Source organism: Vipera berus, assembly GCF_964194415.1.
Source record: "Vipera berus genome assembly, chromosome: 6".
Taxonomy (NCBI): Eukaryota; Metazoa; Chordata; class Lepidosauria; order Squamata; family Viperidae; genus Vipera; species Vipera berus.
The window spans coordinates 69555791-69571367 of NC_138208.1; the positions used below are offsets into that span (position 1 = coordinate 69555791).

The window sequence follows — 15577 nt, forward strand, 5'->3', positions numbered from 1 at the left end:
TAATTTCAAGATGATGTAAGTGCCCTAATCAAGAGCTCTTCCATAGCAATGTGCACATCTGTATGTCCTCAAGGCACATAACCTATAGCTCCAGAACTGCATATTCCCTCCCCCATACAAAAAGTGTTGAGTAAGACCATCAGACTATTTCCAGAAGATGAAGTAATTTTAACATGACAGAAGAGGAAAGTTAGTGTGTAATGTGAAAGCACATTACCATTTTAAATTCAGTTTTTAATTAAAATCTAATGTTGCTATTTTGATTCTGAGTTATGGCCCAAAAATACTACCTAAGCAAAGAATGACCGAGTGACTCAATATTTCCTTCTTGACATACTTCAGCAAGCCTGTTTCCAAAAGAAATATTCATTCACAGTTTTTGGGAAACCACTTGATTCAAAAAAATACATTTCCATATGCAAAACACTTACAGACGTTGCAGGGGGTGCCTTTAGTGATGCTTCAATAACATGGATGACCCCATTGGAGGCAATAATGTCCCACTCACGAATAGCTTTACCATTCACATACTTCGTTGTCGTCTGAAAAAAAAACCTTGAATCATAACATGTTGAATATACTATATGACAGACGTGTCAAACACAAGGCCCGGGGACCAGATCCGGCCCGCAAAGTGGTTTCATGCGGCCCGCGAAGCCATTCTGGAAACAGTGAGGGAACGGCCCCCACTGCCTTGGCCCTGGCCCAGAGACCCTCCTTCTGCCAGAGACCCTCAGATCTGTCCCACTCCTGCCCAGGCCCCCATAGGCACCCTTGATGCGAATGATGTAGAGCTGGCCATGCCCACCCAGTAGGACATATGCACTTTAGCCACGCCCACCCAGGCCACACCCACCCGGCCCCCTGAGGGCAACCGCAATGCTCATGCGGCCCTCAATGAAATTGAGTTTGACACCCCTGCTATATGACCTTACTAAGTAACTCTGTGTAACTTAATTAATGTTTACTTTTCAGTGCTTAGATCTTTTGTATGTGATCTACTTTGTATATGTATACTACTCCTGTCTAAAGGGACTCACCCTTTTTGTGCTGTTGGACATTATCCCAAAAAAGGTTCAGTTCTTCCTCAGCTGAAGTAGCAGACCCAGTTGGTCAAGGAGGATACTCATACAAAGAAATTTGCGGTTGCCTCTTATTCAGTTTAGAAAGAGAGTTAAATCACTGGTTGGGCAAATGCCATTTCCCCCCTCATGTTATTTAATCCAGATAAATAACATATAGTGGTTGCTATACTAGCTTTTAAAGTGAAACAGGCTAATTTACTGAACTGCACACATAGATTATACATTAAAAAATACATACAGTATGTAAAATAAGAGATAGTTGTGGATAAACCCAGTGAAAAGTGGAATTCTTTACTCTTCTTGTTTTCATAGTTAATGAAAAGAATGTAGTGAGACATGTGTATGCAAAATCATACAGAAGAAAGTTTTAGGAGAATCCAGCTACTGTTGTTGTTGTTGTTAGTTGCGAAGTCGTGTCCGACCCATCGCGACCCTATGAACAATGTTCCTCCAGGCCTTCCTGTCCTCTACCATTTTCTGGAGTCCATTTAAGCTCATGCCTACTGCTTCAGTGACTCCATCCAGCCACCTCATTCTCTGTCGTCCCCTTCTTCTATTGCCCTCAATCTTTCCCAGCATTAGACTCTTCTCCAGTGAGTCCTTCCTTCTCATTAGGTGGCCAAAGTATTTGAGTTTTAGCTACTAGCTTAATTTAAAGAAAAAATATTAGGACTGCCACTGATGCCCAGTGGTAATAAAAAAATGAGCAGATTTACAAAGAAAAAGAATAGTAGATAGAACAGGAGAATAGTGATTTGAAAGGTTATTTCTCCACCTGAAGACTTTCATTCATGTCCAATTCATATCAGAATTCCTCAGTTTTTGTTCTTTTGGAGGAAAAAAAAATCAATGCAATACAGACAATGCACATCAAGATGTATCCTTATGAGCAGCATATTGATGAACAAATAATCTACCTTTTTAGTAAGTGAAATCTGGTTTTCTTCTTGGTGTGTAATTAACAGATTTTCCCCTATTCTGCTTTGGAGAGTTGTTCCATTGACCAAATCTTCATAATATGTGGTGTTCTGGGTTAGATGATATTCAATGTCTCTTCCAGAGAGTGTCTTCAAGCAGCAAAAAATAACAATGTCCACAATCAAAATGGCAGCATTTCACAGCTGACAACTCCCCCCCCCATTTTTTATTCAGGGTTGATTCCTTACATTTGCTCCTAAAAATGAATCGTTTTATTCCATAAAGTTTATGGGGAGCACCTTTTCTACTCTGTCTAAAACAAATCCAGGTAGTTGCTGTTATAAGAGGTTGATTTCAATTAAAAGAACTTAAACAAAATGAAATTAGGTGGAGCAAGTAAAGTAGCCTCTTGGATGTTAAAGGAAATACCAGAGGCTTGCATCACGATGGGGGATTAGGCTAAAAATGAACTAAAAACTCTAATTATCTCATCTCATCTGAAATTTGCTTCATCACCTCCAGAGATTCAACCTGTTTCATCCATAGGTTGGAACAGGTTATGAAAACAGCCAGAAGCAGGCAAAATTTTAAGATATCTGGTTTAATTTCATAAATTGATGATATAAGCATTAGGAACAATGAGAATTTTAAAACAGAAAAATTAACATTACTTTCCATGATGATCCTATTTAAGCTTCTGGAGCTGGCAAGGAAAACACTATTTTTTTTTCCATTTACCTCATTCTTCCTCAAGCCATCATTGTTTGGTACAAACAAGGTTGCTTTAATGGAGAGATTTGTGAGGTATTTCATGAACTCTTGGCCTTTCCTTGAGGTATTTGAATAAGTGAAAATCTCCTGTTAAGATAGTAAATTGTGATAGTAAATAATTATGACATATTCCGCTATGATAAGAGTCTAGCAAAATAATTAACTTCCTGAGAGGAGAAAAGAATGCATGATAAATAAATAAACAAACAATGCTTCAGAGATATTTTATGGAACCCTCATATTCTTCTTGTAGTCAAGGATCCAAATTGTATTTTTTAATGATGCATATTTAAATAAATGAGTTGACTTTTTTCTTTAGAAACAGGAAACTGCTTTTAAGGACAGTTGCTGAAAGGGCAATGGGAAAGGTTAAATTGCTCACTTCTAGTGGAGTAGAGTAAGACCACGGAAAGAAGGCATGTATGTATGTTCAGGCTGCTGCTTTCACAGATAACTATATTATGCTGTTGTACTATTGTAGGAGAGGTCAGAAGGCCTTGCCTGATACTCACTCTCCTCCTCCTCCTCCTCCTCCTCCTCTTTGGAATTCAACCAGCAGTTTTCTCAGCCAAGAGGCAGAGCAGACCAAGAAATAACTCCCTGGAAGACTAAATACTTCTTTTATTTAGATTGGCTATAATAACATAATCTTGCAAGATTGATTGTGTTTTCTACTAGTCTCAAGCAGAGTCACTGGGAGGTAAGAAGCATCAGCAAACCTTCCAGAAATGGAGCCAGATTGCTGGCTTCTTCTTGCTATTGGAAGAATAAAATAAGCAGAGACTGCAGCCCCAGTGGATTGCAGGCTTGCAGGAAATATAGAAGAAGCAAAACATGGGAAAAGTGGCCAAGTCTCTTCTGGCTCCAGGGATGTCTCTTTTTGCAGCTCAGGATCTCATGCTGTCTACATGCTACAGGATGCCCTATTTCTCCACCCTCTCAAGAGGAAGAAATACTGATGTTGGACCCTCCTATAGTTGGCTTTTCATTGTTTCCAAACACTGATAAAAACAAAGAAATTGAAAGCAGGTGTTTTTTCAATAATATCTTGACCTTGAATGATGATGAGTCCATTGATAAAACCTGGCATCTCCAACAGTTACAATATTTTCAACTATAATAACAGATTGTTTACATCACATTTATTGCTCCTTTTAAACAAATAACTGATTCAAATCATTAAAACATCATAGGGAAAAACATTTTCAAATGTGTTCTTTTGCTTTCTAGGGGAGAAAAAGCTTTGCTTCTATTACTCACCGAGAGAAAATTTGTAAATGATGGGAATGTAAAGAGGACTTGAAGCAAATTTCCACTGCATGTAACTCCATCTCCCACATAACCAGTCTTACAAGTGCAACTGACATCTATAAAACAACAAAGAGTTTAAATAGGAAACTGATATGGTTCCAGGAAAATGAATATCTATTAGGAATAGGGGGCCCTTTCCCCAAGACTTGCCAAGTTCTCAGCCTTACAAAGAATGAATTTCTCTGCAATCTGAATTACATAATGATTTAATAGGACCTATACCTATCAAAATGTTTATATATTGTTTCTCATTTAAAAATTGCTTATAATTGTGATATGCTTAAATACAATGTAAATGCAAAGCTTGGTCTATAGATCTGCCCGAGACTGCTACAATCATAAAAGTGTCCCAGGTCTACAAACATTTTAATTCAGACCTGAATGACTTGAGTCTAGAGCAGGGGTGTCAAACTCAATTTCATTGAGGGCCGCATCAGCATTGCGGTTGCCCTCAGGGGGCTGGTTGGGTGTGGCCTGGGTGGGCGTGGCCTACTGGGCAGGCGTGGCTAGAGTGCGTATGGCCTACTGGGTGGGCATGGCCAGCTCTACATCATTGGCATCAAGGGTGCCTATGGGGGCCTGGGCAGGAGTGGGACAGATCTGAGGGTCTCTGGCAGAGGGAGGGTCTCTGGGCCAGGGCCAAGGCAGTGGGGGCCCTTCCCTCACTGTTTCCAGGATGGTTTCGTGGGCCGCATGAAACCACTTCACGGGCCGGATCTGGCCCCCGGGCCTTGTGTTTGACATATCTGGTCTACTGTAGAGCCAAGATGGCAGATTCTGAGAATTCAAACATTCTTCTATTTTTACCTTTGACTCTGTAACAGAAAACATCCCAGGTTTCAGTCATGTTGACTCTGATTCCGTAATCAACAATGCCAACAACTCCTCCACCACATTTTGGGGCAGAGAAAGCTGTTGGATATGCGACTCTTCCATTAGCCAGCCAACCAGCAGCACACAGATGATACTTGGCCTATTGTTAACATATAAGGAATACAATCATGAAACAAAAGAAAATGAATAACCATCTTAAACTAAAGCTATGGGGCTTATCCAACATACTAAATATTGGAAGATAAATTGCTTTCACTGGAAGACAAAATGAATATAGCAGTTCCTACTGCATGAACATGCACATGATGGTTACATTAGTGAGAATGCTGCTGACCACAGACCTCTGATATCTATAGAATCCTTGGGGCATTCTCTGAAGCTTCAGCAGGGTAGATGAGTCACAACAACAATATGAAAGACAGATTGCCTCATTTTTCCAAATAGAACTTGGAGTTCTATCCCAACTCTGGTTGGCAGTCTGTGGCTGTTATACGCTAGAAGTCTGGATTTTTCCACAGAACTGGCTGCAAATGGTTCATACTTTACAGAAGAATGTTTGTATCCTGGATGTCTATGGAGTTTCTCAACCATCCAGGTCATGGTTGTCCCAAAGATGATGTTTAAAAGGCAACTGAATTTCATGTTTTTTGCCTTGAAAACATTTTGCTTCTCGTCCAATACCATGCATATTTTCCCTCTTGGCTAGGATAAATAAGCATCCTTACCTTCTGAGCATATAAGAGCTGAGTGTATGTAGCTATTGTAGCACTTTCATCTTCACAAGTCTTATTTGCATCAGCAAAAGTCAATTTATACTGCCCCTTTGCAGAGCGTATGTGAAAAACACCAACTGTAGCATCTGCAAAGAAGAAAAATGCAAAAATATTTAGGGGTTTCCAGACATAGTGATTTATAGAAAACTAAAAAAGATCAGATACAAATGGTGGTGCTTTGTAAAGACAATAAAATGAAGTATTTCCTTTGCACAATTTCCTATTTCATACCAGTTTCAGAATATCCTGATAATATGATCATACAAAATATTGACTGTCTTTGATATTTCAAATATCTATGCAGATAATACAGTAATTCATTAGTCTTGATATATTCATGACTGATGCACACACTTGGTGCATATTTAGACATGCTTGTAACAAATTCTTATGTTTTCATGTTGTAACAAGGTGCAGATTCTATACCTGAATGTCATATTTTTGTTTTGAATATTTTTGGTAATATGCATATACACACATGGAACTATCATGAATTACGGCAGAGTAGATCTGAGTTGTCGAAGTCACCAAATTATTGTTTAAAAAATATCTATAAAGATTGACAATCATTGAGTTATTTCGTATTAGAACCACCATTTTACTGTAAAGAATTCTCAGATTCAGCATCATTAAGAAGCATAGACAAGTTGCTTCCAACTATTTCTAAATTAGAAGACTGACCCTGGAAATGGAGGTCGGCACAATTAGCATCTGCATGGCACTGTCCATGGTCCTGTAAACATCTGTCCACTGGCAGTTGACTTACTTCACAATCAATTCCATCCCCAATGTAGTTTTCATTACATTCACATTTACGCTTATCCTGAAAGGAAATTTTAGTATAACTGAGTATATTAACAGACTTATAAGAGCCATGGTGGTGCAGTGGTTAGAATGCAGTACTGCAGGCTAACTCACTGCTTAGTCCAGGAGTTTGATTCTGACTGACTCAAGGTTGACTCAGCCGTCCATCCACCCGAGGTCGGTAAAATGAGGGCCCAGATTGTTGGGGCAATATGCTAACTCTGTAAACCTCTTAGAGAGTGCTGTAAAGCACTATTAAGCAGTATATATGTCTAAGTGCTATTGCTATTGTATTACAAGTCACTAGAGCTGACTTTGGACTTCTATTTAAAAATAAAATAAAAATACATTTCAAATACCCATGGTACGTGCAAAATCTTACAAAGCTTAAAAAGAGGTTTGCTTTCATTAGCCTGTTATTGTGTTATGGATCTAGTTCAAGAACAGGCAACCTGATGTTCTTCAGATGTCTTGGCCTGGGTCTCCTGTTTACCTTAGAGACCTTGTGCCAAAATCAAGGGTAAACCTACCTCGATCATTCTGTATGACTTGCTAAAAGGTGATTAACCGGATGGCTGTGTACAATGAGCTTATTTTTCCATAGGAAGCTGTTGCATATTAAATAACTTCATCTGCATGCTCCTTTATATAAACAGGGAAACTAATTCCACAACAATGTTTAAATATCTAATACTTACTGGCCCTGTCATTGTACAGAGAGCATGTTCGTGACATCCACCATTGAGTCCGTCAGTACAAGGGTTGATAGCCATGCAGGTATAGCCATCTCCCTGGTATCCCTTCTGACATGTGCAATTGACTTTCACATCAGTTTGTACACATTTTGCATTCTTATGACATCCACCATTGCTTTTCTTACAAAGCTTCTCAGCTGTGAAATGCAGAGAAGCACAGATCAATCTCTATAATAAAGGGAGATCTACATCAGAGGGAGACACCCTAAGGCCCTTGGCAAAGGTTCCCTGTCACTTTAAGACAAGAAACATAATCAGATTTATAAATAAATTCATAAATAAGCTTAACGTAATTTAGTATACTGTGAGTTTTAATTTAATTTTGGAACGAACTCCGAGGAGAAAAAAAGTTACCATCCACCAAAGGATTGCTCAACCTTGCTCTGCACATTTCCCATCCAGTATAATAGAAGATAGCAGAAATAACAAAACAAAAGATAAACAGAGCTAGCTTATGCAGCAGATGAAACAAGTACCGACAGTCCTCGATTTACAATATTTCATCTAATGACTGTTCAAAATTACAACAGCACTGAAAAAAGTGACTTATGACCATTTTTCACACATATGACCGTTGCAGCATCCCTGTGGTCATGTGATTTACGTTCGGATACTTGACAACTGGTTCATATTTTTGATGGTTGTAGTGTCCTGAGGTCATGTGATCGTCTTTTGCAAATCAATGGGGAAGCCAGATTCACTTAATAACCGTGTTATCAACTTAAAAACTGCAGTGATTCACTTAACAAATGTGATAAGAAAAGTCAGAACTCAAATGAATAGGGTTTGGTTCTATTTACTGTATTAGGTCAAATCTTGTGGTGTGCTTAATCAAAAAACAAACAAACAAAACCCAAAACAAAAATAAAACAAGGAGAGGAGAAAAGAAGTGAAAAAAAGAAAGACAACTTTCAACATTACATAGTTCGCTCAAGAGTAACTTAGAAGCAACTAGTCCACTATTGTGTTTGAAGATATTCAAGACCAACGATCAGAACTTCTAATGTTCTGATCATTCTGTTCCATAGTAGGTGATTGAGGCATAGAACAGCTTTCCCCTCAACATCTGCTTTTTTTCAGGGAAGAATCCACATGTGGCATCCGGTTTATAGATTACATTTTGTAATCCAGTTGTTCAAGTGATCACACAGTTTCTCTTTGTTTGTAAAGCGAATATATTCTTGCTTGAAAGCTATCTCAGAGCTCACTAAAATACTACATACAATTGCTTTCATATTTCAGAATGCTACATAGAAGCTTCATGAGGATGGGAAAAGAGTGGTGGAGAACAGGAGTTTGTGAAGAAAGATTTTCACAGGGATGAAAAGATAAATGATAAAACGATAATTAAAAATGCATTCCTCAAGTTTGATGAACACCTGATCTTTATTTTGTGCTTAGGATAATTTTTACCTGTACATGTAAGTCCATCCCCAGTATAATAAGGCTTGCACTGACAGGTACCATCAACATTACATACTGCATTGATGGAACAACTGGGTGAACATACTGGAGTTGAAGCTGTGAAGGAAAATTAAAAACGATGTTTCTCATAATCTCAAGTCTAACAATAAAGAGTAAAAGAGTGAAATAAATACTTTCAAAGATAAAAAGAATGGGCAGCCTTATTGCATCCACACTTAGTGGCTAAATCAGATTCAAACACAGGTAGTCCTCAACTTACAATAGTTTGTTTAGTGACTGTTAAACGTTACAATGACACTGAAAAAAGGGACTAATGACCATTTTTGTCAGTTTACAACCTTTGCAGCATCCCCATGATCATGTGATCAAAATTCAGATGCTTGGCAACTGGTTCATATTTATAATGGTTGTCGTGTCCTGGGGCCATGTGAATACCTTTTGTAATCTTCTGACAAGCAAAGACAATGGGGAAGCCAGATTCACTTAACAATCAAGTTACTAACTTATCAACTGCAGAGATTCACTTAACAACTGTGGCAAGGAAGGTCATAAAATGGAGCAAAACTCACTTAAGAAATGTCTCACTTAACAACAGGAATTTGGGGGTCAATTGTGGCCATAAGTCAAGGACTAACTATATCAAATGCAATTGCAAAAGTTTGCTTTAATTACTGCTGTGTTGTCTCTGCTTTATGCATTGTGATGAACATAAACAGAATGATTTTTTGCTTCAAATATAGGTCTATCAGATCTAACTGTAAAATCCTAAAAAAACCAATAGCTGTGAAGGGAGAGATAAAACTCTCTTTACTGCTATCTAGCATTCATACAGATTTTTCAGCACGGATAGAGTGGTCATTTCCAAATGAACTAATTAAGCTCAAGTTTTTATTTCTTGATATGAGGCATCTATCTTACAACTGTTGTTTCTGTTGCATATAAGTGGACAATAATTACTCGGATAGCAGGCCATTGCTTCAAAATTTACTCAAAAGAACACAGAACTGTCTTACAAGATAATATCTTATGTAGGAAACAGGGCTGTAAAAAGGATTTGTGAGATAACATGAGAATCTTGAATCACAGGTTGCTCATTGTGTCACTTGTTTAAAGCCTGACATTTAAAATCAGTCCATACTAGATTTGGTTGTTTTGGCATATAAATCTAATAACAAATGACCATTATTTGTATAACAGTGTGTCAAGACCTTATCAGCCACTTACAACCAAAAACCAAGCTTCTCAGATTCTTCTTTAACCAGTTTTATTGAAAAGATAGGGACAATTGTGCTACATAAATCTGACAACTGGATATGTTTACCTTACCACCCAATTTATTTGTAAGACTTTTAGGGCAGAGCATTCTTCACCATCTCACTGACCACCACTAATGCATGGGAAGTACGACTGATTTTCCTGATGAAGGAAGTATTATGTAGATAATCTAAACTTTGATATAGTCTTTATCAGATTCTGATAAGCCAATTGCATTTATCTCCTGTAGTTGTTGTACTACTACTTTTGTTTTGAACTGGCTTAAAGAATCAATGTTTACAGTATAGATATGTCATAAATCATCCTTTCCTACTCTGTTAAATTGGGAAATGCAACTTTTAGAATTACATTTGTTTGAAGATACCAAGTGAGGAAAGGCTGCACTCTTTTTGTTTCAATCTATCTATCCACCCATCTACCTGCCTTAGGAAGCAATGGGAAATAACTGTCAGTGGATGATCTCATAATACTTCAATACCCATAAAAATATGAGAATATTGTTTTCTTTTAAGTTCTACCCATGAAATCAATATAGCAACATAATTTAGCTATTTGATCATTCTTAAAAGACAAAAGCAAAATGAAATGTTCTCTACAAGCTGCAACAGGTTTACATGATCAAATACTGTAGTCAGACCTAGTTCTGTTTCACAGAGCCGTCCAGTCCATCCAGTTTCACAGAAACAAAGTCCTGATCCAGAAATTCCTTCATCACACTGTCCATGTGCTGTACAATCACAGGCTATGGATAGAACATTATTAGACTATTAGGAGAATAATCCACATGGACTACATAATTCATAACCTCGCCTTCTGCCTTAGGATCATTAGTTAGTCTTACAAAAGGCAATTATCCCAATAATTAGAACATTAATTCAATGATCCTGAGTGTGGCTTTATCTAAAGGGGTCTATACAGTAATAGCTATCTGTATTGCAGATTTCTTGGGGCTATTGAGAGGAGTATATGAAACTGCTTTGTCCTGAATCATGTAGCTTATTACTGTCTTCTGGTCCACATGAAGGCTGTCTTAGCACTCTAGAAAATAGAAAATACATTCTAGAAAATAGAGCGTAGTGTACAGATTTGAAGGACAAAACGTGATTCATAGACAGACAATGACATTAAATTTACTTCCCCCCAAAATTGCATTGGAACTGCATAACAATTTAAAGAATCTCTGCAACAGAAACTCCTGTGAGTAGGTTAGATTTTTAAAATATAGAGAAAATTGCTTATACATAAGGCACTTTATAGTCTTTTGCATATTTGGGAACAAATCTCCAATACACGAGGAAAAACAAAAGATACAGTTAGAGTTATTTCAGCTCCTTCAAGCTATCTAGACATTTCATTTTTCTTTTAAATGTTCATTTTATCTTCCATAGGATCCAAGATATGCAGATTTACAAGGAATCTCTCACCTAGGCACAGAGAAAATTTAGGAGCATTCCTACATTATTTGTTTCAGATACGTTATGGATTATGATTCCTGTTTGAATTAGAAGAACTGAAGTTAGCTCTCCCAGATTTAGACCAGACATATGATCCCATTAATCATGCAAGCTCTCCTATTATGGCTCAATGTTAGAGTATATTTGTTATTTAATTGTAAGTCGACAGGTAACCTACTTTTGCAATCCAAGCTATATCTTCCTGGCATACAGAGCTCGCATGAAGTCCCATTGAAGCCATCATTACAAAGGCATTGTCCTGTGCCAGCATAGCCTTCATCACAGTATCCATGGTTATTGCAAGGAGTTTCCGGGCCTCCTGGGCAAGCTGAATAGGAGTAAGCGGCAATAAGTCAATCCTTACACATATAGATTTATGAAAAACCTATCCCATCTATGCCCTCTAATAATACATTCAGATTGAACTGCCATAACTCCTGGGTCCATGCTGATTGGCAATCCTATAGGCCAAAGTCCAAAATATTAGTCAAAATTAAAACAATTAATCAGTGGAACAACTTGCTTCCAGAAGTTGTGAATGCTCCTCATTGGAAGTTTTTAAAAAGAGATTGGACAACCATTTGTCTCAAATGGTATAGGGATTCTGGCCTGAGCAGGTGGCTGGGCTAGAAGGCCTCCAAGATCTATCCTGTCCTGTCCTGTCCTGTCCTACCCTACCCTACCCTACCCTACCCTACCCTACCCTACCCTACCCTACCCTACCCTACCCTACCCTACCCTACCCTACCCTACTCTATTCTATTCTATTCTATTCTATTCTATTCTATTCTATTCTATTCTATTCTATTCTATTCTATTCTATTCTATTCTATTCTATTCTATTCTATTCTATTCTATTCTATTCTATTCTATTCTATTCTATTCTATTCTATTCTCTCTATGCCACGCCACTCCACCCCACGCTCTTTGTGACCACTAAGTTGGTGAAAGTTTAGTCAGTTAGGATTTCTAGTTCCACAGGAAGAGACTCCTTTTTCATACCATGAATATCCCATTAATTTCCCTTAGCAAAAGATCAAACTGTTTCCAGTCTCTATCCTGAATAAATATAGAAACTAAAAATTGTACAAGCCTATTTTTCAGATATTAAACATCTCAAAAGAGTATATCAAGAACTGAGGATCAGATACAACACACTGGGCACAGCAATTTGCAATAATGGACTGTCCTGCAACAGAACAGTGCAGTGTAGGATTACATTCATATTAAGACTTCTAACCATCTATCAGTAGTCCTCCACTTATGACCACAATTGAGCCCAAAATTTCTGTTGCTAGGCAAAACAGCTGTTAAATGAATTTTGCCACATTTTATGATTTTTCTTGCCATGGTTGTTAAGTGAATCACTGCAATTGTTAAGATAGTAACATGGATGTTAAGTGAATCAGGCTTCCCTGTTGACTTTGCTTGTCAGAAGGTGATCACATGAACTTGGGGCACTGCAACTGTCATAAATATGAGTCAGTTGCCAAGTATCTGAATTTTGATAGTGTGACCATGGGGATACCACAATGTTGTAAGTGTGAAAAATGGTCACGTCACCTTTTTCAAGGCCTTTGTAACTTGGCCTTGTCACAAGTCGAGGACTTCCAAGATGTTCCATTTTATTTCTTATTTCCTTACCCTTTTTTCTCACGTTAGTATTCTATTAGGATTCCAAGGCTACGAAGAATGCTCAATCTTTCAGTTTTTCTGCTTTTTTTTGTACTTCTACAAACCTGTTTTGCACTAATATAAATTGGGAGCTACCATTGATCTTGCAGATATGTTCCTCTTGGCAATGCGGGATGCCATTTTGGGCACAAAGAATTTGCATTCAAAGAGTTTGGTATTTGTATGTGAGCACACCAATATTCTGAAATTATTTTAGAGAGTTCAAATGAAGATATAATACAGGGCAGAGCTTCATCCCAGTCTGCAAAAAGCAGATAAGATGCCCACAGGAATCAATATACATTTCATCTATAAGAACATTCCTTCTTGACCTTAATTATGGAAATTAGCCCAGTAAAGCAAAGAACATTAATCCTTTCAGTGTCTTCAAAAGTTAATTATACAGAGAAGAAACCAGAAGCTCTTGATTTCAGGTAGGTCAATTCCCCCACTACAAAGCTCAATCAATCTAGTCAAAGAATTGAATCAGCTGAACAAAAATCTTCAACTAGTTTAACCTTAGCTTTTCCAACATGACCTACTTAGATATGTTACACTAGACTCCCAATTTTGCTTTACTGGCACAACCAAGCTGACTGAGGATGAAAGGACTTGCAATGCAACATAACTGAGGAACATCATTTTGGAGATGGCTGATCTAAACAAAGTGATCTAAGACAAATGACATTTTTTTTAAAGAAAGATGAGTTGGCTACCATTGAGTTTCTCCAGGTTTCCTTTGATTCAGTGCCTTCACTATTCAAGGACCTATTTCATTTTTGAAACATGCTGAAAATCCTCTAAAACATACTTCAATGTGTGAGAATGAAAGGAATATATCAGGAGTAGCAACTTTTCACTTTATTATTTTTTTAAAAAATCTACCATCTGCCTTTATCATATGCTACATGATCGGCACACCAGCTTTTCTGCTTAAAGGTCAGAATAGACACCGTGTGGCAGAAATGTGGTAAGATATTTCAGAGGGTTTTTTTTTTAGACAGCTAAAGAGAGATCCAGTTTTCACTAGAACAGTGGAACAACCTTCCCCTTGTTCTTTTTTTCTAGATATGAATTATATCCACTCCTAGACCTGCTAAAAACCCTGTGTAGATATCCATCATCAAAGTTCAAGTATTTAAGATTTCAGAATCTTACCTTGGCATTTATTTCCAAAGAATCCTTTACAGCACTGTGGTATCCTCATTGCCAAAGAGCAACTTCTCCGACAGCCTTGCAGGATCCTGTGACCGATGGTATATTCACATTGCTGCTTCTCTCCCTTATGATTTTGTATATGGAAATGGGAAAACAAACTAACCAACCAGAGAATTAGGAGGCATAAGCATCTCATAAGGCATAAGCATCTCTCTTTGGCTGTGGGCAGAAATTCCAAGCTACTGTATACAAACAATGTAAGTACTTACTTTGTTAGTAATGAGAAACCGTTTGGTGCAATGGTTAAGGCAGACATGTCAAACACAAGGCCCGGGGGCCGGATCCGGCCCGCGAAGTGGTTTCATGTGGCCCGCGAAGCCATCCTGTAAACAGTGAGGGAACGGCCCCCACTGCCTTGGCCCTGGCCCAGAGACCCTCCTTCTGCCAGAGACCCTCAGATCTGTCCCACTCCTGCCCAGGCCCCCATAGGCAGCCTTGATATGAACGATGTAGAGCTGGCCATGCCCACCCAGTAGGCCATACACACTCTAGCCACGCCCACCCAGTAGGCCACACCCACCCTGGCCATACCCACCTGGCCTCCTGAGGGCAACCGCAATGCTGATGCGGCCCTCAATGAAATTGAGTTTGACACCCCTGGGTTAAGGTGTTGGACCTTTTTGACATCTACAGTCAATCAAGGCATACTCTGATTTGTTCAGAGCAACAAGATAGTATAATTCCCACCCCCAATACTTTCAACATCCTAGTACCACAGAAGACTGGATAATAAAGTCATGTTGTTGTTAGTTGTGAAGTCGTGTCCGACCCATCGCAACCCCATGGACAACGTTCCTCCAGGTCTTCCTGTCCTCTACCATCTGCTGGAGTCCATTTAGGCTCACGCCTACTGCTTCAGTGACTCTATCCAGCCACCTCATTCTCTGTCATCCCCTTCTTCTCTTGCCCTCAACCTTTCCCAGCATTAGGCTCTTCTCCAGTAAGTCCTTCCTTCTCATTAGGTGGCCAAAATATTTGAGTTTGAACTCCAGGATCTGGCCTTCTAAAGAGCAGTCAGGGTTGATCTCCTCTAGGACTGACCAGTTTGATTGCCTTGCAGTCCAAGGGACTCGCAGGAGTCTTCTCCAGCACCATAGTTCAAAGGCCCCAATTCTTTCTTATGGTCCAACCTTCACAGCCATACATTGCAACTGGGAAGACCATAGCCTTGACTATATGCACTTTTGTTGGAAGGGTGATGCCTCTGCTTTTTAGTGTGCTGTCTAGATTTGCCGTGGCTTTCCTCCCCAGGAGCAAGCGTCTTTTAATTTCTTGGCTAC

General features: G+C 38.7%; 1 protein-coding gene across 1 annotated transcript in view; it reads right to left on the reverse strand.

The window, feature by feature from the left end:
* STAB2 (stabilin 2) overlaps nucleotides 1–15577 on the reverse strand; it is a gene marked incomplete at its 5' end in the record, with an annotated part of 101173 nt that overhangs the window by 3138 nt on the left and 82458 nt on the right. Inside the window, 12 exons of the mRNA XM_081330651.1 lie at nucleotides 432–542; nucleotides 2003–2152; nucleotides 2742–2861; nucleotides 4035–4141; nucleotides 4893–5058; nucleotides 5645–5778; nucleotides 6374–6515; nucleotides 7195–7388; nucleotides 8665–8772; nucleotides 10589–10693; nucleotides 11584–11733; nucleotides 14238–14361. Coding sequence (XP_081186777.1) covers nucleotides 432–542; nucleotides 2003–2152; nucleotides 2742–2861; nucleotides 4035–4141; nucleotides 4893–5058; nucleotides 5645–5778; nucleotides 6374–6515; nucleotides 7195–7388; nucleotides 8665–8772; nucleotides 10589–10693; nucleotides 11584–11733; nucleotides 14238–14361 — 1611 coding nt within the window. The remainder of the gene's footprint in view (nucleotides 1–431; nucleotides 543–2002; nucleotides 2153–2741; nucleotides 2862–4034; nucleotides 4142–4892; nucleotides 5059–5644; nucleotides 5779–6373; nucleotides 6516–7194; nucleotides 7389–8664; nucleotides 8773–10588; nucleotides 10694–11583; nucleotides 11734–14237; nucleotides 14362–15577) is intronic.